Consider the following 27200-nt stretch of genomic DNA (forward strand, 5'->3'; position numbering starts at 1 on the left):
TTGGAATCAACGTTTAGGGCGAGCGACCCTTCTTTGACAAAATTAAAATTTCCTTTAAGCAATTTTAAACGAAACAAGTGCTAAATTAAGCGGGAAAACTTATACTGACAGGGTAGGCTCCAGGCCCTTGGCATCTATGTGTTTTCAGACATCTAGGGGGATGTGTCAGGAATCATAATCTAGATTGTGTATAGGGATTGGACATGTGAGGGTGGTGCTCATCCGTCCCATATCTTATTGGGTGTATACATTTATGTCGAACTTGACTCCGGAATTCTGTCTCAACTATCTTGATTTCGGCCGTCGATCCAGTCTTGTTTGAGCCAGCGGCTGCTGCTGTTTATGCCGCCATGTGTCGTAACACAAGGAAAATTGAAGGGGCAAGATACTTTGTGATGAATAAAATCATAGCAACATCGGTCGTATCACGATCTGACCTATCTCATAAAGACATCTGAAAAGAAAAAAAATCGCTGTTGAAGTTTGGCCCGCTTTGGATCCTCCCCCAAAATAATCGTTAGTACTAGAAGGTTGACATACGACGCAAACGGCGACCTTTGCACTTTGTGCAACGAAAAATTTCGAATTCCCTGTTGACAGTGTCATTTGCGCATACGCGCGCGGAGATTTTCACGTGATCTGTGTGGTGGTTTGTTGAAAATCTGTCATTTTGCTTTAATATTATTTTCGAGAAAATAAAGGTCCCTAAGCGTGAAAGATTGAAAACGCGAAAGGAATTCCCAGAGGAGGGGTGCGTAGAAAGTAGTAATTTTAGTACTGGTAACTCTTTAAAATTCTCGAAATAATTCATTGTAAAGGTTTATTTTCACTCCGTTGCCTTTCTTCATACAACGTACAAAATTTAGTAATAAGAACCATGTACGGAAGAGTTGCTTTTATCAAAATTACACTGAAACAGAACGATTAATGTCTGTGTAGATCCTCATAATATTCGAATACTTTTTTCAGTTTTTGCTATTCTTCAAAGTCTATACTAGCTCTCATTATTCTTATCATTCCATCGAAACCCAAGTTCATTAAAAGCCTCCTCGAAAAAATATACATGTGTATATCTCAATGAAATACAGTTTTGAAGAAACATCCACTGCTCTTCCAATAATAATGCTTGTAACGTGAAAACTGTATGAATAGGATTATGCAGAGTTTTTTTTTTGGAACAGCCTTTTACAGGAAGGCTGTAATAAAGGGGAACACAAGGGACGGAAAAGTAAAGAAGATTACTTCACATGAAATGACAGCGTGACTTGAGACGATCCTGCTTTTCCTCCATATGTGGCAAAAATTCGTTTTCTACTGGAGGGTTTCTACTGCCCCCTTATCAAGGTGACAACAGTCCAGCAGAAAAACATTACTGATCATGTCCAACAGTCCACTTAGCAAGAAAACACGCGAAGAAATACCAAGTTCTTCGAAACACCCATCACCGTGTGCGTGTCATACACGTAGTTTAACAAGATGCTGGTACGGGAATGTGTTGGACGTGGGCGTGCAGTGGTAACTTCCTGACTATACTTAGGACAAGCTTGACTGAGTTTTTACGCCTATCGCTACGTAGAACAACGACTTACCTCACTGCAAGTAAAGAATATCGTGTTAACGCGTCCGGCAAGACCAACAATGCCGATTTCAAATCATCGGTGACTGTTGGAAAAACGAAGAGGCAGCTAGACAACAAAGGAATACAACCTCAGCATTGTCAGAAACACCGAGAACAAGATCCGCAACAAAAACCTTCGCAATTGCATTGTCATCCAGGGGGTGTCTGGGGAGATTTTGTCAGCAATTTCGTCGCCAACTAAAATAATGCAGCTTAAGAGTGCTGATGGCATAGAGATCGGCTGCGCCCATCGCACGGGCCAAACTGCACCCGGTACACCAAGTCTGAGACCCAGCCACTGTCGACTTCTTCGGTTTGCAGATCGAGTTCATTCTCAAGAATTCTTCCTAACACCGCAAGAACAAGCAGTAAAGGGGTCACGACGTATTCATCACCAGGGGCGGATCCAGGATTTTCCCAAAGGGGGGGGCGTGAACTAAAACGTTAAGGGTCGCGACCGTAAACTAAGGGAGGTTGAGTAACCAAACAACGTATTGTTTTTATGCCTTGGTCACATTTTTGAGGCTGGGTCCATCCCTCTTTTTTTCTTCCCCCACCTCTTTTTCTTCTCAGTTTAGTTTATTTACGGATGACATTACACTGAAAGGGAGAGCTGAGCAAAAGGCTCTACAGCGCATCCACTGAAGGATGAACTGGCCCATTTTGCGTATAATCCTAAAATTAAACGAGCTTCACAGAAGTGAAGTTTGATTGGGACCAACATTGTGAGGAATTACTTGTTTATTATAGTAAGTAGCTAATGTTGATGCATTTGACCATCCTGCACATTTCATGATGAAGTCAAGAGGCAGTCCACCGAGGTGTGCCGCTGTTGTGGACGATGCCCGTAAGCTATGAGATTTAAAACTCAGCTGTATCAATGCCAGCCTCTTCCAGTGTACACTTTACCCAGCAACTGATTGTGTCTTTGGGTGCAGCTCGATGAGGCTTCCACACGGTTAAAAAGCTTGTTTTCTCCCTGCGAGGCAGTACGAATTTTTACTCACACGGTGGCTGGAGCGGACTCTTCTGTTGAGTCCGTTTCATTTTTCAAGGTTGCAGAGCCCTGAGTCCGTCCTAAAGGTATATTAATGCTTCAGTGGTTGCCCTCTAGCCTCTACAGGTCTTACAAACCACCAAAAACCACCAAACGTACATCACAGTACCGTGGGGGGGGCGTTTTCCCAGGCTATCTTGATTTGAAGGAGGGGGCCTCGCCACGCGCCAGCCAAGCCATACCACCACCACAAACCTTCCCCCAACAAAAATAACACTTCGAAGACAGCCGGAAGAGGCCTCTGACAAGTTCAAGACAGCTGTCACTGATAAAGAACATTCCACTGCCTGCCCCAGGCACCGTTTTTTTGTAAACAACCCATTGTATTGTGCACAAAAGACCATTTAGCACACTGTCCTATGGGAATTGGCCGGAGGCTGGCTCAAGGCCGGCTGGATTTTTTTTTCACTTTTTTCTGGCTAGGGGAGGCCCTGGCTGTAAAATGACTAAACCAGGTTTTTCAGCTTGTACAGGGGTAGGATATGATAAGTAGTCGTTGCATTTGGACGAAAAAAAACCCCATTAATTAGCTCCAATGAACTCTCCAAAAGAGGCCGCTCCCTCTTCCCAGGGGTAATTACGGAGACTACCAGTCACTTGGAAGTATCTCTGTAGCATGGTCACAACACAAAGTTTTCTGTTCTTTGGATAACCAGGAACGATTATACTGTTTTGATGGACTCCTGGTCGTGATTGCTTCATCAATACAGGTATACGAAAAGAACATCTAAACTCTGTGACTTCCATGAACCCTAGGTTCAAAGAGTGTATGGTTTGAACTCTTTGGGCAGATAACAATGGCATTAGCGTTGCTAATTTCCTTGTTAACTGTTTCAAAGGTAATTGATTGATCTCATCATCATATCTTTCGATCTGGCGTAACAAAATGCTAACGTCCCAGATTCTGTGCTGTAACTGGAAACAACTTTTAAGCAAACGGGAAACAAGTGAATATTGTCCGAAAGGAACATTACCATCGGACAAGGAAACAATGGCAGACAGTGCCGAAAGAGCAATATTTAGGGCGCTACAACCTGCGCCATCATTGTATAAACTAGTCAAAAAATCAAGAGTGCTATTTAAATCTGGTGTAAATAGATTAAGTTGGTGCAGAAGACACCACTGTTGCCGTTTTCTAAGGTATACATGATACTGCTTGACAGTTCCGTCCCTGCGGGATGCTTCGATCAATTTTGCTGTGGCGTCTGAAACCCCTTTAATCTGGAGCAACTGCCGGATAAATGACACCCCATGAGCTGCAGCTTCCTGTGAAGTGGATGAACAGCTGATGGATCGTGAGGCATCCTTAAAGTCTTGCGACTCCTGGGCAAGAAAAACGGAGGAGAAACACAAAGGTTTATGAGCAATGGGTACCAGTGTTGGGTGGGCCAATATGGGACAACTACAACTGCCTCTCTGCAGAGTCCTCTTCCAGGTTTTGCAGGACTCTCGTTATGATTGAAAAAGGCCAAAATACATAGATGAAGTGATCAGCCCAGTTAAAAGTAATTGCATCAGTTGCATACGCTTGTGGATCTGGATGCCAAGACACATATCTCTGTAAGTGGTGGTTGAGGCGTGATGCAAAAAGGTCAATATCTGGGCCAACAGAGAACGTTCTAAGCATTAATGTGAAAACCCTCTCATCGAGTTGCCACTCTGTGTTGTCCTGAAAATGCTTTGATGCCCAGTCAGCGGAAACGTTCAATTTTCCTGGAATAAAGATCGCTGTAAGCCAGATATTGTGATCTCTATACCATAGCCAGAGTTCTCTTGTGACTGCATTACAGCCTTTGGAGTGTGTGCCTCCCACGTGATTGTTGTGGTGCGTTACTGCCGTGGTATATCTATTTTTAACAAGTGGATGTCCTTCGACACATGGAAAAGGCCTTGATGGCAAAATAAGCAGCCTTAATCTCAAGCACATTAATATGAGAACTTGACTTGTTCCCTAACCAGCGACCTCCAGTGGAGCCTTTGGAGCACGATGCCCCCATCCTTCTGTGGGTGCATCAGAGTAAAGCTCATAATCATGCCCCTTACTAGATTTTGGGTTTGTAGTTACTGTTACTAATCCACCACTGAAGGTCTTATCTGGAGAGTCTAGACAGAGAAGTTTTAGCCTCAAAGTCATTGGCATTATGTTTTAACGCCTCAATTTTATCAATCTCAAGCTGTCGGTAGAACAGTTGTCCAAAAGCTACGGCTGGATAGACAGAGACCATAGACCCTGTGACATGAGCTATCTCCCCTATGGTTGGACAGCTGGTGTCATAAAGCGATTGAAAAGCTTCTCTTAGCCCAGCCGATTTTTCGTTTGTCATAGACACGGTCATATTCAAGGAATCTATGAAAAATCCCAAGAAAAAAGTTTCTGAATGGGACAAAGTACAGACTTCTCGCTATGTACTCTAAACCCTAGATCCGTAAATAATGCACCGGTGTATCTTACATTCCGCTTACAATCTTGGAAAGAGCTACCTTACAAATATGAGTCATCGATATATGCAACTGATGTGTGTCCCTTCTGACGTAAAGAAGCATACAGAGGCTTAAGCAACTTTGTGAATACCCGTAGGGCAGATGCTAAACCACTTGGTAAGCAGGTATATTGGAAGAGTTTTCTTTCCACTCAAACCTGAGGAAATGCTGATAATGTTTGTTAACGGCCACCGAATAATATGCATGCCGTAAATCTACTGATGCCATAAAACAGCCGGGCCAAGCACTTTGAGAACCGTGTGACTAGTATCCATTTTAAAATGGTGGCATTCAACCGATTGGTTTAATTGTTTTAGATTAAGAATCATGCGGTAAGAACCATACTTCTTAGGGCGAACAAAAAAAGTGGATACAAATTCATCTTTGGAGTGTTGTGCTTCAACAGTCACTCCCAAATCCAGTAACTTCTTGATCTCCAAATATATGGCGAGCCCTTGGCTTAACGACTGGACACGCAAAGTGCGGGGCTTTCTCGTTTGAACTGGAGTTTCTGTCAATTCGATTTTGTAACGATTTACCAGTTCGAAGATCTATTTGTCTGATGTAAGTTTTTTCCCGTTTGTTTGAGGCAAACTCTTTCAATCGACCTGCTTTAAACGAGTGCATAATTAAGCATGCTTACCTTATTTTGCGGGCCCGATAAGGCTATATTTTGTCCAATGCCAACTTGCTCTGCTGTTTGCCTCTCAGGCGTGTCTGAGGGCGGCGACCCACATTGTAGTTTTTCCATTTTTTTTGAGCTGTTGTAAGGCGGGACGAGTACTGTGGTGTTCCCGAATAAGAGGGGCGTGGCCGCTCTCTTTCATGATAGTTGCTAGAATACGATTTCCGATAGGGCGAGGTCCGATCAGGAGTTAGTTTTTGCCCTACACGTTTCGTGGCGTTAATATCACTGACTTGCTTGGACAAGTCATCACCAAATAGAAACTTAGTGACAGGCGTATGTTTTGCACAGATTTGCCGATACTGAGCGTTTAGGTCCGGCTTTATGTACACTCGTCGTTTTTGAGTGATGTCGCAGTAAGTTGTCGCAATGAAGGCGATCGCATCCACACACTTGCGGGTGATACCAGTTGGATCCTATGTTGTCTTATCAATTTTACCGGTTTTGAGATTCACTGGGTATCAACAACCTGTTGCAAGAGTACCAAGGATGTGAGTTGAATGCCTTGCAAATTCTGAAATTTTAAATTTTCTCGCTTTGTGGCTGTGCGAAGTTTACTCCAGATCTCAAAGTGCGTCACATTTTTTTGGAGAGGGGTACAACTTTTCATTCTCTGACAATTTAGCGTCAGCCATTTTGGATTTCAGCATAGTGTTCACCCGTGGGCCTGTCTTATATTCATCACTGAAATCTTGCACAATGTCCTCCAATAAACCCGTGCTGTCTGCATTACCACATGACGTGCCTGTTGGGTTTTCCTCAGTATTGTCGTCTTTTGACAGCAGAAGTTTGTTAAGAACTCGATCTGGATTGCCATCTGGCAACTCATCTGAAGCCGTTGGAGGGGCTCGATTTTCAATACCTTGCCGTTTCGGCTCTGTTGGCTAAGTTACAGTGCAAATAATTGGGTCCATGGCGCTTACCAGCTGCTGGAAACTCTCCCGCATTCCTTTGCAGAGCATGTGAATAGACTGTTGTTGCATCGCCTGAAATTATGAGGCCATTGTTTTCAAAAATGTCTCTGGAATGTCAGTCTTGGTTGTGGCTCCTTTAACGCTAGCTGGTTTTGCACCCGAAGTAGCCTGATTCTTAGTAGTTTGGATTCTTTTTTGGCGCTTACCGAGTGGAGCCATCGCGGTAGACTGGACACATTTATTAGCCTGTGTGTCAGCTGCCTCTGAAGAACCAGCCAGTTTTTGCTTTCGGCCTAGGGCCTGTGCAGTAGCTAAGTTTTCAACTGGCTCTGCATTGAAGGGTTTGTCCTTCATGATCCCAGTAGAAAGCAGATTTTTTTTCTGCATCAGACCGTTCAGGGTTTCCTGCTAGCTCCTTAGCCAAATCAAACAAGGCACGGGTATTATCGTCTGCCATGATAGGACAGTGTCATTCAACAGGATGATTAATACAGAGAATATGCATTGGTGACTCGCACCAAAAATTACGTCCGAAGGGTGCAGACCACAATTTCTGGCCAACTCATTAGCATTAAAGTGCCCCCCACAGTATCTTTGGAAAAAGGAGATTGTTTGGCCTCCAAAATTGTGTAAATCGTTGCCGGGATCGACTCCCTGGGTCTGTGAGCTTTCATATGAGAGCAGAAAAAAACTACGGTTGAAAAATGGTCCTAGGAGCCGAAGAAAGTTGAGGGTTGCAACTTGAAAAATGGCTGCAATCAGACTTCGGAAAAATCACTTTTCGGGGGGTGATTTTGTTTTGTGGGAAAAATGTAAAATGCAATTGGTTAACCCACAAAAAGTTGAATAGAAATTGAAAGATAAATGACCAGACAAGAATTTCATTTGTGTTTCAGAGATCTCAGGGATGTTGGCGTGCATGTTATTGGGCCCTGAACAGTGCTGATTTTACACTGTTTTCAATGGGGCTTGAATTAGTGGACTGTACTCCGAAGGCTGTGAAGTCAGATTACGCACTGAAGGGTTGGTCAGCGCAATCTCACGTGATCACGGAGTGACGTAATACTGGGCGAGGTAGAACCGTGGTGGGTTCAAGTGTGGATCCGGTATGACAGCCCGTTCAAATTGTTTCATCTTCTGGAGTTGCATGCTGTATTACAATTTTCATGATTTTCTACAAACCGAATGCATTTTTTCTCTTTTATGTTGTTTGTATCGGTAATAACGGCATTGATCACTGCCTTACATCTCCTTATGTGCATTGTCTAACGGCATTGATCACTGCCTTACATCTCCTTATGTGCTTTGTCTTCATGTATGTCTACCGTCTATTTGTTGCAATAGGCTGTTGAACAAAAGGTCCCGGTCCCCAGACCTAGATGTTGCCATTCGCATATTAATTGTCACTATACATTTATGTATCTACATGTATGTCTGTGTGATTGTATTGTGTCATCTTGTTGAATGATTGCAATATTGAAATAAATGTATAATATGTGCAGTGGCGTGAATTTATGCCAGAAATAGGGGGCTGGGGATTTGTGGGGGATGACTTGCCCTTCTATGGAAATTTGAAAAGCTGAAGGGGGGGTGGTAACACTAAATAGGGATGATGCTCATGATAATATAGATATACCTCTGTAATACGTATCACAGTCATGCAGAATCTTACATCGGAATTATGACTTCTTAAATTGTTTCCGTTTTTGAGTGGTACTTCAGAAGTCCAAAAAACTTTTCACAATTTGCTTTAATTAAGTTTTTGCTCACCACAAAATAATGGGCGTGTTTGTGTGTCTGTGAGTGTGTAAACGCCTTCAATCGTGGACCTATAACAATAGGGACAATAGGGTCCACGGTTGCCGAAGAGTCCACGGTTGGAAAACTTGTACAAAACATATGGGAGGTCTTCCGAAAAAGTTAAAGTATGAACAAAAGAGGAACAATAGGGAGTCCACGATTGAAGGCGTTTACACACTTGTGTGTGTGTGTGGGGGGTGTAGTTCAATAGACCATTCTGCCTCCCAAAAGTGGAGTGATGTATACCCCCACCCCCTGGGATTTACGCCCATGTATAATGCATAAGAAAGATAAGTAGGCTTGCTGCTGTAATGTTTGAAGTTGGTCTGACTATTATCAGTTGTATGTTATTGCAAACTATACACGTGTCGGTGAATTAGTGCAGGAGCTGACATTATCAAAATTTTAAAGGGACATCTGTGTCTTTTAAGTGACAGAAGTATATGAAGTAGACCAAATATAAGAACAGTAACGGTTAGGAACAGCTCCTAGTTTACCTTGAGGGGAAATGCACACAAATAGAAGTGTTTTAAAGTGCAGCTGCAATTAATTTCTTTCTACCGTTCTTGTGTGACAAGTCTTTGGTTAATATGCACTGGAAAGTGTACTTTTTAAAACCGTTTAATTTATCCATGCTTTCATGGACAACTGAGGGCGCTGTTGCCTTGATGTCATAAAGGGAAGACAAAGTTCGGTGCATAGGTTTTTCTGTTCAACTTGTGAACCAAGAATTTACTTACTGAAAATATTTCAGAGAAAGGGCTTGATGCTTGTTAATTATTATGCACATGAACAAGGAATCAGTAAGGAAGAGACAATTTTTCCAGCAGAATTCACAAAAATCCAGACCCCGTGGTATACAGACCAATGTAAGATTTAGCTTTCTTCCTGGGATGACATCATAGCCTTGTCATGAATATGTAAATACCATTAGCATAAAAACAAAAAAGGCAGAAAAATCCCGTTTGAAATAGTGAAATAAAAGTTGAAAATAAGGTTAACTAAAAAACACAGGTGCATTTCGCCGATGTTTGTATTGAACGAATTGATTACAGCTACCCATTACGTAAAATATCAGGCTTTCTTTACAAAGATCTTGGCTTGTGTTAACAGTTTTACAAATTAACTTGTTTTAAGAACCGGCTTTCTCCCTTAAATTTTGAGAGTTTAATGTTGAAGGTGAGTCAGTGTGTCAAGTAATAAATAGCTTTTCATTAATTCCAATTTAGGAATTGCCATGAAAAATTTAACGTAGCCTAATGTTAAATATAGTCGACGTGGCAAGTCAACATAGCCTATTGTTGTAGTCTTTCAAAGGGAATCAGACAAAATATCTTTCATGACTTGTCTCACTATCCTTGCAGTATGTATCAAATACTTTAAAAAGTTTTTTCGCCTACTGCAACATTAACTACAAAAATTGCAAGTGAATATATAGCTTGTCACACTGCATTACATTTAATTTCTTTTTGGTAACAGTATTGACTTCAGAAAAGTATTCGAACTGGTGAACTAAATCAACATTTACAAAAACACTATTTTTGATCCGAGTTTGGCAGCATAAATCTAAAATATTGAATCCCATAAACGCGAAAGATTTAAACCGCCTTATTCTTCATAAAATTGTTCAACCTTGTGCCTCAGACAGCAGATGACTTTCCTTTCAAATTAAGCCTTTCCTTAACTTCGACTATCTTGCAAAAGAATGTCTGCTGCTCAGAACAAACACCAGGCTCTAGTTAATACTAGAGACATCCACATTCTCTAATATGAGAGAAAACAATTTAAGAACCATTTATACATGTTTTTCCTAAAAAGGCAGCTTTCTTGTTGCCCTTTTATTTTAAGAAAAGTGTTTCATCATAAATATAACGACTGCCGGGCTCAATGATTTGGAATTGAATGCTTAGACAATGTACTGTTAAGAGAGACTTCATTGCCCGTACGCCTGGGTTCATAGTTTAGGATATTGTGCAATCTCACACAGGGTGACACGTGCCCCGTCGTTATTTGTGACAGCGTTAAAGACTGGTCCGGAGTGACTGACATCAATAGGTATCGCTTAAGGTCCATTCTACTAGACAGTGTAAATCACTTCGAAGAATTTTTGACAGCGTTGTTTACGCGTTTCGCAAAGTGACCTATTTCGATGCGTCAAATTCGTCAAAAATTCACATAGGTCAAACCATGTACACCCTAATAATATTTTTGTAATATTGATAGCTACCGTTATGGCAAACTTAATAATTAGTCAATAGAAAATCAGTTTATTTATGATTGAAAGCACTTTACAGTTCTCAATGGGGGAAATTGCACGATCACTTACAGTCAGCAAAAATATTGATTGGAAAACAGCCTAACGGGAAGCTGACCAAAATTGCACTTCATTTTACCATAAAAAATTACCATAAAATAATAAAAACTAGCTTCCCTCCTCTAAAAACATTTATCAACTACTATCATTGCGAGACTAGTTTTATAAAACAGACCGCATCCTTCAAACAGTAGCAAAGCAACGTTGGCTGCCTAAGGCGAAGACAGACCAGGGAAATTACACGGTACAAAACAACCCAAAGGGAAATTAAAAGCACAACTTCAATTGGAAATCAGGCAGAGTAACATTCATTCACACAAGTCAATTAACTTTGCATTTTGCAGGTAGAGGAGCTTGTCTTAGAAAGAAGAGGAACGGGGAGATGGTGGTAAAACGTTGCGGACCCTGTTACGATTATTTCGTTTGCAAAACAGGTGAAAGTGTTTGAGACGTAAGACATAACAGCCCTAGCCTTTAGTTTTAAAGAAAACTTTGTAAGGTTCAGCAGCCTGGGCCCTTTATAGATTCAGGCCGTTCCCACCCCGTGCTTTGATTTTACTTAACCGATAGTAAGTTTGTTACAGTGGCATTATAATATATAAGAGATGCTGTAATTAACTCATATTACTTCACAGAGAATTTCTGATCATTACATAAAGCCTTATGTTTTACCATAAAACCAAATCAATGCTTTTTTTCTTTCGATATTTTCCAGACCCTATACTAACTTAGAGTATATTATAAACTTAACTAAACTGTTCACTATGCGCGAGCCCGTGGAATACACGACGCTTTGAATGACGAGCGAGAGTTTCTTGGGAAATTTGCAAACGTATAAATTAAGAGTAGAGACTAAATGATTTTGTTTTGTATTAAATCTGTCAAACTCGACGAGGTTTGGACAGGCGCAAAGTGATGTACATACTGAAAAAAAAGAAAAGGTTGAAAATTACCATAAAGTGTTTTGTCACGACAGGCCATGTATTAATGAAGTCTGCTTAGATTATAACGCCTATATAGTTTAAGGACAAGGCAAAGGAATACAGGCAGAGTCAAAAGAGTCAAAATTAATTATACAGAGATTTATCAAACATAATTTTTTCGGGGTTCAAATATTCAGGCTTGATTACAATTAAATATGACTGAAATCCAGCAATTCCCGTTAATTTCTAAAAATTCACGCTAACTCAATTAAAAATTCAGTTCCTTCATTCCCTGACTGCCAGGTCGATATGCAACTGTGGACTTCGTCTCCCAGACAACACCTAAGCGAAGAGTAGCGTATAGTATAAGTAGTATAAAACAATAAAATTAAGTATAAAAACACGAGTTGCCACACAAAGCACACTAACAGCTGTAGCACAACACACGTGCGCTTCACATGAAACTTTCACGATCAAGTTGGTAAACAATCTCATTCCTCAATCAGCGATTTGCCATGACCCCAATACTCATCAAGACGTGTCAGACACTATGACATAATATATTTATACTCAAAAAAGAGACTAAAAACCAGCTATTGCGAGGTCAAATGTTAGTTTTGGTAGCGAATTTTTTATCACGAGATATCCACTCTGCATATGGTGCCCACGCCGGAAAAGGCCTGTCTTCGCATGCGTTTTTATTTCTAAAGGGTAGGGTGACGTACCAAATGAAATTACGGTGACCCCTACAACACGGTTTACTACTGTACGGTATAGTGCCCGAAGCTACGCCAAATGTGATGGCAGCCTTCTTTAGAGCCCCCCCCCCAAGAAGAAGGGTTTTCTTCTTTTGACAAAGCGACGGGCACGTACTATTCCAGTCAGTATATGGACAAGATTGGTGCTCAAAAATGAGCTAATATTTTGTTTAAATTTTCATTGAATACAACTTGAAAAGAATTTTCTCTGGCAAATTTGAATGTGTATATGTTATACCTTTAGTAATTGAAGGAGGTCGTAGAACAATGGTCCCGGATCCTCAATGTACCCATCCTTCTTGCCAGAGGGGTTGTCAAAATCAGGTAAGTCCTCACAGACGTGTGCTTTTGTGTATGTAACGAGCATCTGCTGAAAAAGTGAATCTTAGTCCTGTTGGTCTTGTTTTGTTGTTATTCTCTTCTAATCTGTTAGTTTCTGTAAGTTGCCGTTTCTGATAGATTTGAATCTTTTTATATATGGTTGTTTTAATTTTGAAACTGACTCTACTTATCCTTTTGCTACAAGGTTTATTTTCATAATCCAATCATGATACATGTGTACCTTCGGTTTGATAACATTCCCATAACACAAGTATAGGTACTCACCATTGTGTCATGTACTGCCCTCCTTAAGATGTTTCTAATCTCAATTTGGCAGCCAGCCAAACTCCTATCACTGACGAAATGGGAGTCAGGAAATAGCTCCACATGTAGCTCCGGTGTTTTAATATTTGGTCACACTGGATGATGATGTCATTGACATGGAGTAAAACTGCGTAGTAAACAAGAAAACACAAGCTATGAATACGTGCACTACAGTATAACTACACAAACATAACACATGTCTGAGTCTCTAGTCTCAAAATACATTGAGATTCATGCTAATAACTAGTCGAACGAGTACATGTGCATGTAAATACTGAGCTCAATGAGCCCTAAATATGTCTATTTAATAGGCCTATAAGTGCAGAAAATAGCCACACACATCCCCATGAACACGTGGATCGCTTGGTGTGTTCTATGTCGTTGCATCCATATACAACATGCCAACATGTGGGTATATACATGTGTAAACAAGGTAAACTTGACATGAAAACCGAATGTTATAAAGGCCTCTAAACTACATGAAATACCTTTTGACAAGGAATAAAACTGGAATCAACGTACAGGCAATGCTTCACTAGGCGCTATATACAGTTAGCAAAGAGCGAGAGGAAGATTTGTACTTGAAAATGTGGGAAAAAGATGCACAATATCACTGTGAGAAATCTACTGTACTATGGATGAGTGTAAAGCACGGTTCTCAGATTACCAGTCAACGGAGGGCGCTATTAAGAAATACAGTGGAAGCAATGTACACATAACACTCCCCGCTTGGCATCGTTAAGATGTCACTGAATGACCTTACAGTTTCTAGTCCTCTTTAGGCAGCAGCAGTCCGACCTCTGAAATGGGTCGCTTGAACGTCTTGATAGTACCTCCTGCAGCGGCCACCTTAACCTCGACGATGTGGACTCTACAGTCGTCGCTCATGGTTGCAGTGGTGATGTGTCCTATTGGCCACTCATTCCGTGCCAGTTGCTTGTCCTTCAAGAGAACGATATCCCCTGCTTTGAGGTTGCGACGACTCTCTTTCCACTTTCTTCGGCTTTGGAGTATGGGGAGGTACTCACGTCGCCATTGAGACCAAAATGTGCTCGCAAGACTCTGTACTTTTCTCCACTGGCTCTTGAAGAGGTCTTTAGTGTCAAAGTGTCCGGGAGGAGCTGGGGCGTCAACTTTCTGGGTGAGCAGGATTGCTGGTGTCGAGATGTATGGTGACTGAGGATCGGTAGAGACTGGAACAAGACGTCTGGCATTGATGATGGCTGTTACTTCAGCCACGAACGTACATAGAACTTCGTGCGTCAGGTTCAGAGGTTTTCTCTGCAGCAGTATGGAGTCGAGAATTCTTCGTGCTACTCCGATCATCCGTTCCCATGCACCTCCCATGTGTGAAGAGTGGGGCGGATTGAATACCCAAGTACAACCTTGTTCGGCGAGGTAGCGCTGGACTCTAATACCCTGCTGCCGTTCTTTATCAAGTTTCAGCTCGTTGGAAGCTCCGATGAAGTTTGTTCCGCAGTCCGATCTCAGCTGTTTAGCTGGTCTGCGGATGGCAAAGAACCGTCTGAGTGCATTGATGCAGCTTGAAGCGTCCATGGACACGATGACTTCAACGTGCACCGCTCTAGTACTCATGCAGGTGAGCAGGATTGCCCAGCGCTTGTTGTTGGCCTGGCCTCCTCTGGTGGGACGCGTGACGACCATCCAAGGTCCGAATACGTCTAAACCTACGTACGAGAAAAGCGGCAAGGTGCTAAGTCGCTTGGCCGGTAAATCTGCCACGGAGCTTCTTACAGGTCACACATTTTTGTAGGACAGAGCTGATGAGTCTCTTACCACCTACGATCCAGAGGCCTGATGCTCTGATGGCTCCTTCGGTGAAGTGGCGGCCTTGGTGTTCCACTTGCTCGTGGTAGTGGCGCACCAGTAGTTTGGCTACATGATTGTAGCCAGGCAGGACTTGTGCTGTTTTTTTCACCTCTGTCCAGTTTGGCATGTCTGAAACGTCCTCCAACTTAAATGATCCCGTCTTGCAAAATTGGGTTAGGCTCTGAGAGTGAACTCCTGCCAGGGACGTCTCCTTTCTTCTTCAAGGCAGTAATCTCGTTAGGGTAAACCTCTCTTTGGACTGACACGATGATGATGCTCTTAGCTTGAGCAAGCTCATCTGGGGTGCGAGGTTTACTGCACTGATGCCAGCCGGCACATTTATTGGACTCGCTTCCTAATCCTTTCTTAAATGAGCGAGCAAAATGAATGAGGAATGCAACGCCCCTTAAGAGTGAGTTCCAGGTGGAAAAGTGTTCGAACCGCTGCGGGGTAAGCTGTCTCGCCTCTGCCTGGGTGATGAAATTCCTTACTTCTGGTTGGATGTCCGTGTCAGATTTGGGGTCGACCAGTTCGAAATGAATCTGCTTTTCGTGGATCTGGGTGGATTTACGCAGAAAAGCCGGTCCCGTGAACCACGATGTGCTGGTGAGCTGAGATGCTGGAAGTGCCCTCGAAGCATGATCAGCAGGGTTGTGTTCCGTAGGAATGTAATGCCACTGATCAGGTTGCGTTGACTGGCGGATGCGCTTAACTCTGTTGTTTACATACACATAGAAACGTTTGGTTTCATTGTATATGTACCCGAGGACAACTTTACTGTCACAATATAAGTTCACTGCATCTGGTGTGAGATCAATTTCATCCAGGATGAGTTCTGCTATCTCAACAGCCAAAACTGCAGCACACAGCTCAAGTCGTGGTATGGTGGGTTGAGATTGTGGGGCAAGTTTTGCTTTACCAAAGATGTAGCCCACTTCGATGAGTCCATCGTTGTCGAGGGTCCTGAGATAGGCAACTGCTGCAATGGCTTTGGTGGATGCATCTGAAAACACACACAACTCGGTGCGTCTCATCTTGGTAAGCGATTTTGAAGTGTAGGTTCGAGGGTTGTGGAGGTTCTTCAGCTCTTGCAGTGAGTCCCTCCATGCTTCCCATTCCTTCAGCTTCTCTTCAGGAAGTGGCGTGTCCCAGCTACAAGCTGCAGTAGTCAGTTCTCGCAAAAAGCTACTAAGCCAAGAGAATCATAGAGGCTGTTGACCGTTGAAAGGACCCCACGCCGTGTGAAGTGCTTATCGGCGGCTGAAACCTTGAATGTGAAAGTATCTGTTGTTGTTTCCCAACACAGTCCGAGACTCCTTTGAATGCATTCGGCATCACCTCCGAGGCCAAAATCCTTCATGCTTGTGGCATGATCGTCGGTGGGGAATGCCTCCATCACGGCACCGCTGTTTGAGGCGATCTTGTGTAAACGTAGATTAGATTCTGCCAGCGATGCTTGAGTCCTCTGTAGCAAGTCAATAGCTTCTGTAGCTGTAGGTAGGGACTTGAGTCCATCGTCGACATAGAAATGTCTCGTGACGAACTCTCTCGTGTCTTCACCATAATCGCGTTCACCTTCTCTGGCTGCTCGATGGAGACCGTAGATGGCCACCGCAGGAGATCGAGATGGACTGTTACCAAAGACATGAACTTTCATTCTGTACTCGACGATGTCCTTGGATGTGTCGTCTCTATACCACAGGAACCTCAATTAGTTTCTGTGGTCCTCTCGCACAATGAAGCAGTGGAACATCTGCTGGATGTCTGCAGTCATTGCTACTGGTTCTTTCCTGAAACGCAGTAGAACTCCCAGGAGGCTATTGTTTAGGTCTGGGCCGGTGAGCAGGACGTTATTCAGGGAGATATCATCGTGTTGAGCGCTCGAGTCAAACACGACCCTTATTCGGCCTGGTTTTTGTTGATGGTAGACGCCAAATGTCGGCAGATACCAACACTCTTCTCCAGCCTTGAGTGGGGGTGCTAGCTCGGCATGGTCATTGTCGCATATCTTCTTCACGAAGGCAATAAACTGCTCCTTCATCTCGGGCTTCTTATCACGGTTGTTGGGTAGGCGACGTCTCCGTGTCCTGAATGGCAGAGGTGCCACCCAGCTGTTAGCATTGTCCAAGTATACTTCTTTGTCCATGGTCTCAAGGAAAATTGTGTCTTCGATGGAGAGGGCAGGCTTGTTGTCATCACAGCTGGTTTGGTTAGTGTATCTTCTCTTGAAGATGAATATGGTTTGGACATGGAGTTAGGAAGGACGGCCGTCCCTTTTCTAGCAGGTTGGTTTTGAAGCTGTTCACGCTTGGCTTACGTGCATTCCCGAGGCAAACTTCTTCTATGAGCACCCAGCCCAAATCGAGGTGCTGGGCAAATGGAGCGTTGTGCGGGCCGTTGACTTGTTCACACACCTTGTGAACTCTCAAGATATCTCTTCCGAGCATGAGAAGGATCGGTGCATTTGGGTCGAGGTGTTGGATGCGGGCTGCCACGGGTTGTAGAGGGGGGTGGTTTGCGGCTGCTTCCGGTGAGGGTATCTCCTCTCTGTTGTTTGGTATCTCATTACATTCAATAAGAGGAAGGAAGAGGAAGGCTTATTCCCCCATCAATGGCTTCTATCTGAAAAGCGACTGCTTGCCTCCCCGTAATGTCGGTGACACCTTCACAGGTTTTAAGAGAGTAAGGTGCCGGACTGCTCTGTATATTGAACAGGTCGAAGAAATCTGACCTCGCTAATGACCTGTTGCTCTGGTCGTCGAGTATGGCGTACACCCTTCCTGCTGTTTCCGGCTGCCGTTGTGGGAACACTTTCACCAGGCATATTTGGGAACAGGACCGCGCTGTGAGACTGTTACCACATACTTCAGTGCATTGGGAACTGACCATAGGTGTTGTGGTAGAATTTTCTGCCCGCTTTGCTGTGATGTAGGAAGGGAGGCCTTTGGCAACCACGGGCTGGACCGGGGTGCATAGCAGCATTGCGCTGGTTGCTGTCACATTCGTTGCATTTCACTACTACCTTACAGTCCTTTGCGAGGTGAGACGTGGATGCCAACACTTGAAACAGATACCATTCTCTCTGAGGTAGGATCTCCGTTCTTCGATGGGTTTGGCTCTAAAATCTCTGCATTTCTTGAGTGGGTGTGGCTTGTGGTGGATGGAGCAGCTCTTGTCAGGGCTGTCCTCTTTCTTTGCAGTAGTATCCGCACTTGAGTCGGCTACGATGGAAACATCTGTTTTGTGTACAGATATTGGGGTATTTGTGCGCATGTGTCCTATGGCAGGTCTCTCTCCCCTCACCACAGTACTACTGCTAGCGAAGGCAAAGCTGGGGTCATTTCTTGTTTTAGCCTCAGAACAGATGAACTCTGTGAAGAACGAGAACGGGGGAAAGGATGTTTTGTGATCCTTCTTGTACCTCGATCCTTTAGTGATCCATCTTTCCTGTAGGCCGTGAGGCAACTTCTCGACTACTGGGTTGATGCCACGGACGGTGTCCAGATAGGCAAGACCTGGTAGGTGCCCGTCTTCCTTTGCACACTGGACTTCCATCAGAAGATCTCCCAGTTCTCTCAGCTTAAGATGATCTCGGGTTGAAATTCTCGGGAAAATTGTCGAGTTTTCGGAGGAGGGCGTTCTCCAAAACTTCTGGTGAAGCGTAGCACTCCTCCAGCCTTTCCCAGGCTTTTTCCAGTGCTACATCTGGGTTGTCTATGCAAACGGAACGGATCCTTCTGACGTGCTGTGACGATTCTTTACCTAGCCACTTTGTCATCAGATCCAGTTCTTCGCTTGCCGTAAGGCCAAGGCCCTTGGTGACATTGGTGAATGATGACTTCCATGCCCTGAAGCTTTCTGGCTTGTCATCAAACTTCACAAGACCAGTGTTCCCAAGTTCACGTCGGGCCAAGTATTTGGGTTCTGGACTCTGCTCAGGCGACTGTTGCTGATCTCGATTCTTGGGCTCGTTGCGTGCTTTAGACTCCGAACGGTATTCGCTGTTTGTTGGCTTAGGGGCTTTGGCCACTGATGATGAATGTAACGGTATCTGATTGGGGGTGGTGAATTAACCCTCATGTTGTCATACACTGGTTCCAGGGACGGCATGGATGAGTACGTTGTGTTCAGTTCGGCTTGCTGCTGTACGTACTGACCAGTGCGTTCTGCGATGAACTTTGGATCTACTGGTGTGCTGTCCTTGATGCAGGATCCCCCGATTTCGGACTCCATTGCTGTCTCCAAGGCCTCGACTTGAGCCAAAGCTGCTACTGCTTCTCGCTGGAAAGTTAGTGCTCCTAACTCAGCTTCCAACTTTGCCTTTTCCAAAGTTATCATAGCATTTCGTTCTGCGCTTTCCATTTTCATCTTTGCTTCTTTCTCGGCAAATGACGCACGGACACGTGCTGCCTCTGCGTTAGCACGGGCCCTGGCTGCTTCACTGACGGCAGAAGAAGATGACCGTGCTCCCTTTGAACTTGTGAGGGATCTCTTGTCATCATAGCTGGCTTCTTCCATGATGATAGTTCACAGTTTACGTATGATGTGGCTGGCTCTAATGCTGTAGTTGCATGTAACGTCTGTTACTGCCTTTTTACTGTACTGCCCTCCTTAAGATGTTTCTAATCTCAATTTGGCTGGCTGCCAAATTGAGATTAGAAACATCTTAAGGAGATGTTTGAACACTTGAAACAGACACTTGAAACAGGTCTTTTTACTTTGTCTGGCGTTTCTTTTGTCATGTCTTGATAACATACAGCAATTAAGGCACAAAGTGGTTTGCCTCTGGAAATTTTGCCTGCTAAAACTTTGTTCAATCTGTTTTCTATGAGACCCGCTTGTTTGGTAGTCAATTGAATGTCTAATTCATTAAATATTTTGCTTGTTTTAGATTTAGGCTTGTGGTAAACAAAATGCTGATTGTATTTACCGCCTACGTTCTCTGCTTCAAAGTCTGTATGAGGGGACAACCTTTTAGAACAATCGAGGCAGAACAAATCCGTTTTCTATTCTTTTGTTCAAGTGTGGGGATTTTTCTTCGATTTTCACATACGCTGGTTTTTAAGCAAACAAAACGAATAAATCTCCTTCATCTGATGGTAAATAACCGTTCATTGTTTTTAAAACGTTTATTTATTTAAGCGACGTAAAATTATCCTCAGTTATCCAAGGACAACCGAGGCTTAAAATAATTCATAAATTTAATCCATCTTTAATTTCACACGTGTGGGCGTTTCTGTTCCGATTCCGATTCTGATTTGTTATTGTCAAATCGTCTAAATGCTTACAATGCCGCTTTATTAGAAATAATGCAGTAATTTCAAATTTTCAACATGGCCGTTGATACCATATACCTAACACTGGCCCGCAAGACAGCAAACCGTGAGTTCCGTAATATACGTCTTTGGGATAAATAAGCGATTGGGCATCACATAGTTTATTTGTAAATTTTTCAATATTCGACGATGTAATGGGTCTCTCTCAGTGGTCAAACAACAAACAAAGCGTAATAATCTGTTTTAACATACATTCGATGTTTGTTTGTATAAGGTGCTTTAACGACGTATTCTACCCGGTTTAAATCTTCGATATTGCGACTGGCTTCATAAGCGGTAATGGTAATCGACGGTACGTTCGACTTTGCAGCAGTTTCAATGAACTCGTAAGCCGCCAAAATTATATCATCGAGTATACGCATCATAGGCTTTTGTAGTTGATAACAAATTTGGCTACCAACGATGTTATCGACAGTTTTATCCCACGTACCTTTTTATACAGGGGATTTATGCCATAACAAGTCGTGTCTGCCATTATAATCAACATGCGCTTTTCTTTGCTGTCGTGATTATAAAAAATAATAGACGAACAGCATTGAGATACACTGGTACCTTCTTTTATCACGGGGTTTGAAATAATCAGTCTGCTGGCATCAAAAGGACCGTATACAACATAGGGGTCGTTATTGCCAGCATTGAGACGTTCGTGGTTTTTGGTTACGATGTAAATTTGGATTGACATGTTTCTGTTTTTATATTTTAGTTGAAAATGTTTTCATTTTTTATGGGAAGTTGGGTCTGTTAAATTTTCATGTTGACTATCTACTCTATTTAAATCTTCTATGTCAACGTCATATTCAATTATTAGGCCTTGATCATATAAATTAGCACCCAGCTTAGATTCATCATTAGGCGGTAAATCGTCTTCATCCATTCCATCTAATCCGACGCAATTAACGCAGCAAACGCAATCGTAACACACTCTTTGCGATTGCTGCAAACCAGAACACGCTTCGTAACTATCTGAGGCATTAGAATGTGAACAATCATAAAAATTGAAACAATAAACGCAATGTATGCATTCGACGCATTCGTCACACGTCGAACACTGGGTACATTTCTTACCGTCATTACATTTGTGACAGTCGTGACATTCGTTGCAATCGATGCATTAAAAAAAACCATCAGAATTTAAACAGCGTAAACAATTGACTGCATCTACCACGTTATCAGATTGAACAGTGTCTTTACAAAAGTACCAATTTACGTTGGTTTTTTGGTTTAACATAGCTTTTTCTATTTAACGAAATTTAATATTTTGAAAAATTTCAATCGGTAAGCAAGTCACAGGGAATAAATATTTGCTTCGGTTTATAAACTTTATTTTCGTCTTTGGTTGTTCTCACCAAGCAAATGTGAACTCAGTTGTGCTTCGTCTGATATTTTTTAGACTTTACATTCATTTAAACACTTATTAATTTGAAGTATTAATTTCAATTCAGTCCAGCATGCGGTTTTCAATCGTCACGGTCAAGTTCATGACCTAACGCGTGTCACCCCTTGTACATTGAAGACTGAGTTCAATGAGAAAAAATAATGACATTTTGGCCAACCTCTCTCGGAAAAGGTGCCAATGCGGTTTAAATATGGTCACAAAACATTATTGGAAAGACGAGGCTCGATGTGGGAAAACATGTATTGCAACATTATTGAGGGGAATGTCGAGGGGACCAAACACCCCCCTTTTTGAGTTGAGCCTCCCAACCTCTACGTTCAAGGGCCCACTCAGTATTCTGTGTCTCCAGTTGTCCTCGGGCTTCCTTTAGACAGTCAGATTAAACAGCTAGTTCTAGACCCAGCTTCTTACCCTGATAGATGTATATATTTGGAGGGGCCGCTACCCCCCCTTTTTTGAGGTTGTAGATTTTGAGTTTTTCGTGTACCCTTCTATTGCCTTTCTGAGGGGTCAGGCAACATCAGGAAAAACAAAGATAGCGGACAAAAAGTTGCCCTTCTCTCATGAAAACTTTCCTCCATTTTTTCTTTTGTGGGTTGGTTGGGGGACGTGGCTCCCATTTCCACCCCTGGATCCACCCTTTTGACCTCTGGGGGTGCTTTTGGAGAAGGTGTTTCACAAATCCCCCGATCGTTCAACTAAAACATACCATAACGTGGCCAAAGGATCACTCGTAAAATTTGATTCCGCGGTTGGTTTGTATTAATTCGAGTACAATTCTACGCATATAAAAATCAACTGTTTTCTTTTTCAGCTCTCCACCCAGTCTTCATCCAGCCATAAACGTGGGTGTAAGTATGAATTTACAGCGTTGATTAATGAACATACATGTAACTGGTAAATCGAGCCTTTGTTGGATTGACATATAATCTTTAAATCATCAAACTGACAGCTCGACTTCAAGTGCAGGGGGGGTGTTTTTGTTAGTAATCCTGTGTACATGTATAACGTTACAATGGACAACATGCATAAACCTGTATTGCAGTTACGGCACTACTGTTTATCTGGAAGTACACAGGCAAGCTCCTCATAGAAATTAACATTTCAAGTACGGGAGAAAGATGAAATCGCAATTATTGCAGCGTCTTGACTAATCCACGGTCCTTTGGCAGTAACTCAACTTTTGTAACAGACATTACATATTATTTCGAATATACCTCATACCAGCTTGGTAAAGATTTTTCCAACCGTGCTTTCCTGAATGGGGTCTAAACATGCATCTATTCGTGGATCCAGTCTTAGCTTGCAGCCTTTGGACCAACCGGTGGTATCCCGCATCTTCCAATTTGTTTTGCCAAACGACGATGGGGTGGGCCGCAGAAGGGGCATCCGAAAATTCGACATGGCAAATTTGCATTTGTTTTGTTTTCTATTATAGTTTGTCCAGAGAGGAAAAATTCTTTAACAGCCGCTTACTTTCCACTTCACTCTGACCAGTCTTCCATGAGATCACCCACTTTCTGCTTCCCAACTCAATATACTCTATGTTTCTGAACGAAAGAAAACTTTTACAAAGAGAGGAGAAAGAGTCCACAATGTTCAGGAATATGTTTCCTTTTGAGCAGAAGTATATGTTTCACGTGTGAAATTACAAGCATGAGAAAATTTCATAGTTTTTTTGTTAAAATCTCTGTAGCATTGTATAAAAATTCCTGTTGCTGTTACTCTTCTCTGTTTTTCAGTTGAGTGCATTCCAAAAAATGGAACTGATTGGGAAGTGAGTTGTTGCAGAGACGTAAACAGCGACCCCCATCGTTACTTCGTTTGCGTAGCAGGTGAGGATGTTATAGGAAAAAAAAGAGACCTAAAAGTGGAGACAACCCTATCCATAACCACAGCACTGAGGGTTTGGGTCAACTCATCCTCAGCAGACTTGCCCTTCACCTTTTTCTTCCTTTATCAACTCGCTTGCCGATGTTGTTCACGCTACTTTAACGTCGCGTAATAGCGAGTAAAATTTTAGTAAAATCGGGTACATTGAATTCTTTAATTTCACGTTAACATAGCAATTTGAATATTTCAGTCCAATGTACTCGTCGTACCTAAAGAGTCGCTACTTTTGCAAATTCCTTTCACACCTTTTTCCATTCGCTCAAAACTTGATCAACTGTAGTGCTGCGCGGTTCTGCCGCCAGATTTGTCCTTTTTCGAGGCGCCATTGCTAACAGACGTGTCATTCTGACACCTTCGATTTTCTCGAACTTTTCGTTTCGCTACACCTTTTGCGGTACCTGATCAACTGTAATTTATTTTTTAAAAATTACTGGTCATTGTACTGTGTCGTTTCCCCCCTTATTTGTGCGTCATTCCCTTTCTAAAGGGATTTTTTGTTTATTCTGACGTTTTCTGTTATTGTCGTTGTCCTATCCAACGTAAGACGCTGGCTACCATAACCCGCTAAAGCCTACTTCCAATTCCCCCGGGACGACTTCAGTAGTCAACAACTTCCTCTCCATCCTGGAGTTAGCTACTACATGTGTACCACTAAAGACGAAATCGCTTCTGACTCAGCTATTAGTCATCTGGCAAGAACCCTATCAAAATGTGAATTGAAGTTTGGAGAACACTCTTCTTATATTATTCATATTGCTAGGGTTCTGTATTTTGAATTATACTACTACTCATTTAAGGCCAACCATAGAGTAACAAGTCTGCCTTTGTATATGTCCAGGAGCGTGGCGACTCCCTCTTGCTTTTATCATGTAAATTATCATAAATTACACAGATGAAATGACGGATCTGATTGGCTTAGCCATTTGGGCTAATGAATATCTTTTCTTCAAAGTTACTTTTGTGTGGAAAACAAAAGATCCATTGATCACATGCAGGACCTTCTTCGCGGTATTCTTCTGGTCGGAAAAACAGAGTCAGTTTGGTCTCTTGCAAGGAGAAAGGCATGAGGAGAGGGCGATTCCTGCCAGCCTCAAGTTAGAGAAAATTTGCTGTCCAGAGCTTCAGGCACTAGCATTATGGATGTTGTGATGCTTTAAATAAGCACGAAACGTCAAGGCTGAGCTACAAAGGACTTAGTTGATGTTGTCAATTTTTAGAGATTAGCCTACGAACCAGGACTGTCAGAGACCTGTAAGTGTTATATAATAATTGTCAGAATTTAGAGTAGAAAGGAATTATTTGATAATTAAGACTCATGTTAGTGCGATAATTTGCTTAAAGACTAAAGCGACTTTCTGCATCAGGCATTTAGTATATGTGGTTATTTACAATCATTCAGTAATAGGGTTCCTCCGTGAGAAACGGGTAAAGGGGAGCTGGATGGGCAAAGTGTGGAAGCCACACCTTGAGCTAGACGTTACCCCCTGGTCAGAACGCCATAGGCCAGAAGGCGTCATCACTATCGAGGACGACAAGCTGCACGGTGGACCAAACGTCCGCATTAACCAAAAGTTTAATTGAAGGAGCATCCAACCCACTTTTCGTAACTAGTTTTAAGTTTTGGAACAGTGTATATTTTTTCTTAAGAAGGATCCATGAAAATGTTAATAAATGTATATAGCTTGTAAATGTTAAATCAAAGTTGTGCTATTGGAAATCCATTTTGTTGTACTGTGTACGAGACTCTGTCTTTGAGCAGTTCTCGCGGATCTCCTGTTCAGCTCCGTCTACCCGCAGAGCTAATTTTCCTCGCCCCCTCCTCGCCAGCAGCCGGCTCCCAATCGCCTAGCGCGTCAACCAAGACCTCTTCCTATTCAGTGTCTCAAGGACCACAACTCCACTCGCTCCTTTTGTCCCTCCGTACACTAGTCAGGTCCCGCACTGCCCTCCACTTCTCAGCGGCCTGCACAGACAGCGCAGAGGGGAAGCAGATCCAGAGGGAACACCCAGCGCTACTGTCGTCGTCACCGTTTTCTACATATGTAGATTTTGAAGAAAAACTAGTTTTCGGAAAAATTGCCAGAGAGGTTTCTCTTATTTAAAAACTGCAAAACATACCATATGGAACAAGATTATGCAGCAAAACCCTCAAACTTCATGATCCTTTGAGAGTTAAACTTTGCCTTAACTAAGTAACTTAAATGAACACAATGGTTAATTAGCCAAAATCAATAAGTAAAGATACGCACCCGTTCGTGAAATCGATGATTTATGTTTTCCTACTTTTCGGCCCTTCTGTTCAGGGTATTTTTCCATATGTAATGCCCACGCGCACCCATGTTTACGCGAGCGCCATTGTGAACATATCTTTGTGTCTGTTCATGAAAACGAAAATATTATTTTACCTACTTTCTGCCATTCCAGTCAATATGTTTTGCGAGTGTACAAGGAGCAGTAAAATTCGCATTTCTTCGTGAAAACACAAAATGCAGTCATCAATATTTCTGCCCCTAACAACATTGATGTAATCGAAATCAACAAAAGTTCAAGTTTCGAAATGTGTGGCTCTTCGTTAAAACGGTGACGAGATTTGGAGTGTGAAGAGTATCTTACACATGTTTTTCAATGTGTTCTTCATGCTTTTGAAATTAGCTTTTGTCAATTATGTTTTGCCAGTACACACATCGACGTGCTACTGTCACCGTTTTTCTGTAAATCTCAACTTTAATTTTGGATAATATTTTAAGAACCCCGAAGATTTATTATTTTACTACCAGGGAAACATGTTTATTTTGGAACAGCCCTGCAGTGTTTTATCACAAGGATAGACCTGACCATATAAGACGGTCACTGTACGAGCATAGTTCTTCCTGCCAACCTTTATCTCATACTTAATCGGAGGAGGAAGGGGGCTACAATTTACATGTAATGTCAAATAATCACATATCTGACATCCACGGACGCAGGGCGTAATTTGTTTAATTTTATTTAGGCCCTACACTTCAAACAAAAACACGTACTGTTTGAGTCGGAGAGGTAACTTCCTGCAGGAACAGAAGAAACGTCGTCACTTGTATCGATCGAAAGTATCTGCAGTTAGATTCTTGCTGTTGTGTTTGCGTTCGTAACACGTTTGAAAAAAGTAAAAGTCGAAATGTTTTTCCCTCAGCTGTATTTTGTTTTTGATTTGTTTCATCCTCAGAGGGTAGCGTCAATTCCACCGCACTGTTTGATCTTCTGACATCGAACACTACCGGTACGCTTTGTGACATGAGCGATGCAGATGGACAGGTAAGTCTCAACCTGGGCTTAACGAACTCGTCATAGGCCTATATTGAAACTTGACAAATATGTTGCTCATATTCTGGTTCATGTAATTAGTTCTTATAATTTCTCGGTTTACTGTTTGTCCCACGGATATGAACGCATAAACTGCCGTGGGCTGTCGGCTCGAGGAAGTGCACGTTCGTTGCGCGCATGCGTCATGTGCTTACCTCGAGTACCAACACTCGTTAAATTCGTATTTATATGGATGAACACTACCCTTACT

The 27200-nt window shown here is 42.5% G+C and overlaps 2 protein-coding genes across 2 annotated transcripts in view; one reads left to right on the forward strand and one right to left on the reverse strand.

Moving 5' to 3' along the window:
* LOC110986698 (uncharacterized) overlaps positions 1 to 27200 on the forward strand; it is a 76586-nt gene that overhangs the window by 12125 nt on the left and 37261 nt on the right. The window contains exons 5-9 of the mRNA XM_022248811.2: positions 11214 to 11303; positions 12795 to 12874; positions 22572 to 22608; positions 23500 to 23592; positions 26853 to 26941. Coding sequence (XP_022104503.2) covers positions 11214 to 11303; positions 12795 to 12874; positions 22572 to 22608; positions 23500 to 23592; positions 26853 to 26941 — 389 coding nt within the window. The remainder of the gene's footprint in view (positions 1 to 11213; positions 11304 to 12794; positions 12875 to 22571; positions 22609 to 23499; positions 23593 to 26852; positions 26942 to 27200) is intronic.
* On the reverse strand, positions 12794 to 15152 carry LOC110986700 (uncharacterized). The gene is made up of 4 exons (XM_087133764.1): positions 14993 to 15152; positions 13684 to 14883; positions 13157 to 13322; positions 12794 to 12917 (listed from the first exon to the last, which is right to left on the reverse strand). Exons 1-2 carry the CDS (start codon positions 15150 to 15152, stop codon positions 13964 to 13966), a joined length of 1080 nt encoding a protein of 359 aa, XP_086989890.1. The 3' UTR covers positions 12794 to 12917; positions 13157 to 13322; positions 13684 to 13963.

Source organism: Acanthaster planci, linkage group LG02 (assembly GCF_054643075.1).
Source record: "Acanthaster planci isolate LZ-2023a linkage group LG02, COTS_SCS, whole genome shotgun sequence".
Classification (NCBI taxonomy): domain Eukaryota; kingdom Metazoa; phylum Echinodermata; class Asteroidea; order Valvatida; family Acanthasteridae; genus Acanthaster; species Acanthaster planci.